The sequence below is a fragment of the Dipodomys ordii genome, unplaced genomic scaffold (genome assembly GCF_000151885.1).
Source record: "Dipodomys ordii isolate 6190 unplaced genomic scaffold, Dord_2.0 Scaffold31, whole genome shotgun sequence".
NCBI lineage: Eukaryota > Metazoa > Chordata > Mammalia > Rodentia > Heteromyidae > Dipodomys > Dipodomys ordii.
The window spans coordinates 10,889,483-10,891,079 of record NW_012267247.1 but is presented as its reverse complement, the minus strand read 5'-3'; the positions used below and the strand labels follow the sequence as shown (position 1 = coordinate 10,891,079).

Here is a 1,597-nt window from a genome sequence, read left to right as displayed (position 1 = left end):
CTCACACAACTCACTTCTCTTTTTTTTTTTTGGGTCCCGTCGTGGGGCCTGAACTCTGGGCCTGGGCGCTGTCCCTCAGCTCTTCAGCTCAAGGCTAGCACTCTACCACGTGAGCCACAGCACCACTTCTAGCTTTTTTCTTTTTGCTTATGTGGTGCTGAGGAATGGAACCCAGGGCCTCAGGCATGCAAGGCAAGCGCTCTACCACTGAGCCACCTTCCCAGCCCCAACTCACTTCTCTTGATGGAATATGCAGGTGGTATTTGTTGTTGTGTACTTAAATATTCATGTGACTATTTCCAGCTAAAGGAACTCTCAGCGAAGATACTATCAGAGTGTTTCTTCATCAGATTGCAGCTGCCATGCGAATCCTACATAGCAAAGGAATAATCCACAGAGATCTCAAGCCACAAAACATTTTGTTGTCGTATGCCAATCGCAGGAAGTCAAGTGTCAGTGGTATTCGCATCAAAATAGGTAAATAGCCATGTCTTGTTTCATAGTGAAGAGGATTTGAGACTCAGTACTTTCAGATTATGTTTGTTCAGCTTTGTTTGAATTATGAATTTTATTGTTGTAATAAAACCTTTATGGACTTCAGGTCTGTTTTGACATGGGACTCCTTTTCCTATTCATAGTTTATGCTGAGTCTTACAAGGGCCAAGCTCAAAATATGGCTTTCAGCCAGGTGCTGGTGGCTCACGCCTGTAATCCTAGCTACTCAGGAGGCTGAGATCTGAGGATCGCTGTTCAAAGCCAGCCGGGGCAGGAGAGACCGTGAGACTCCTATCTCCAATAAACCACCAGAAAACCGGAAGTGGCGCTGTAGCTCAAGTGGCAGAGCGCTCGCCTTGAGCTGAAGAGCTGAGGGACAGTGCCCAGGCCCAGAGTTCAAGCCCCACGACCGACCAAAAAATATATATATATATATGGCTTTCAGTAACAAATTCTTTCTTTTTAGAAAAGAAATGTGATTTAAATTTGGATACTGGCAGCAAATTAGTAATCCTGATTCTTTAGCTCATGAGCTCTTGACATAGAAATCCAAAAGATCATCTTGTGAAGTCTTTAGCAATCTTTAGTGCTTTTGTATATAAACTTAGAACTTATTAGTCAGGACAGTTTAAATTCTACATGTTATTGATATTTAAGGAGAGGCATATTATAAGCATTTTCACCTGCAGATTGATGTTCCTTAATTACAAAATTAGAAGTGACTTAAAGGTTGATTATTACTACGATTATTAGCTAATTGAAACTGAAATACTTTTTTCACTTTGGTGGACAGACCTATTCAATTAGCTTTCTGTTTTTCACAATTCCTTTGTGTCTTGAAGAATTATATGAAATAAAGTGTGAGCAAAGATGTAATTTATTTTTCTACTTTTTATTTTGTAAAATAGCGGATTTTGGTTTTGCCCGTTACCTACATAGTAACATGATGGCTGCAACATTGTGTGGATCCCCAATGTACATGGTGAGTGAGACTTTTTTTTTTAATTTTTTATTGTAAAGATACTATACAGAGGGTTACAGTTACATGAGTGAGGTAATGAGTACACTTCCTCTTGAACATTGTTAGCCCCTCCATTGTTTT

The 1,597-nt window shown here is 40.0% G+C and overlaps 1 protein-coding gene across 3 annotated transcripts in view; it reads left to right on the top strand.

Annotated features, from left to right (window-relative positions):
* Window positions 1-1,597, top strand: part of Ulk2 (unc-51 like autophagy activating kinase 2) — a 90,071-nt gene that overhangs the window by 19,288 nt on the left and 69,186 nt on the right. For all 3 annotated transcript variants that reach the window (XM_013016516.1, XM_013016517.1, XM_013016518.1), the window contains 2 exons: window positions 304-477; window positions 1,404-1,477. In XM_013016516.1, coding sequence (XP_012871970.1) covers window positions 304-477; window positions 1,404-1,477 — 248 coding nt within the window. The remainder of the gene's footprint in view (window positions 1-303; window positions 478-1,403; window positions 1,478-1,597) is intronic.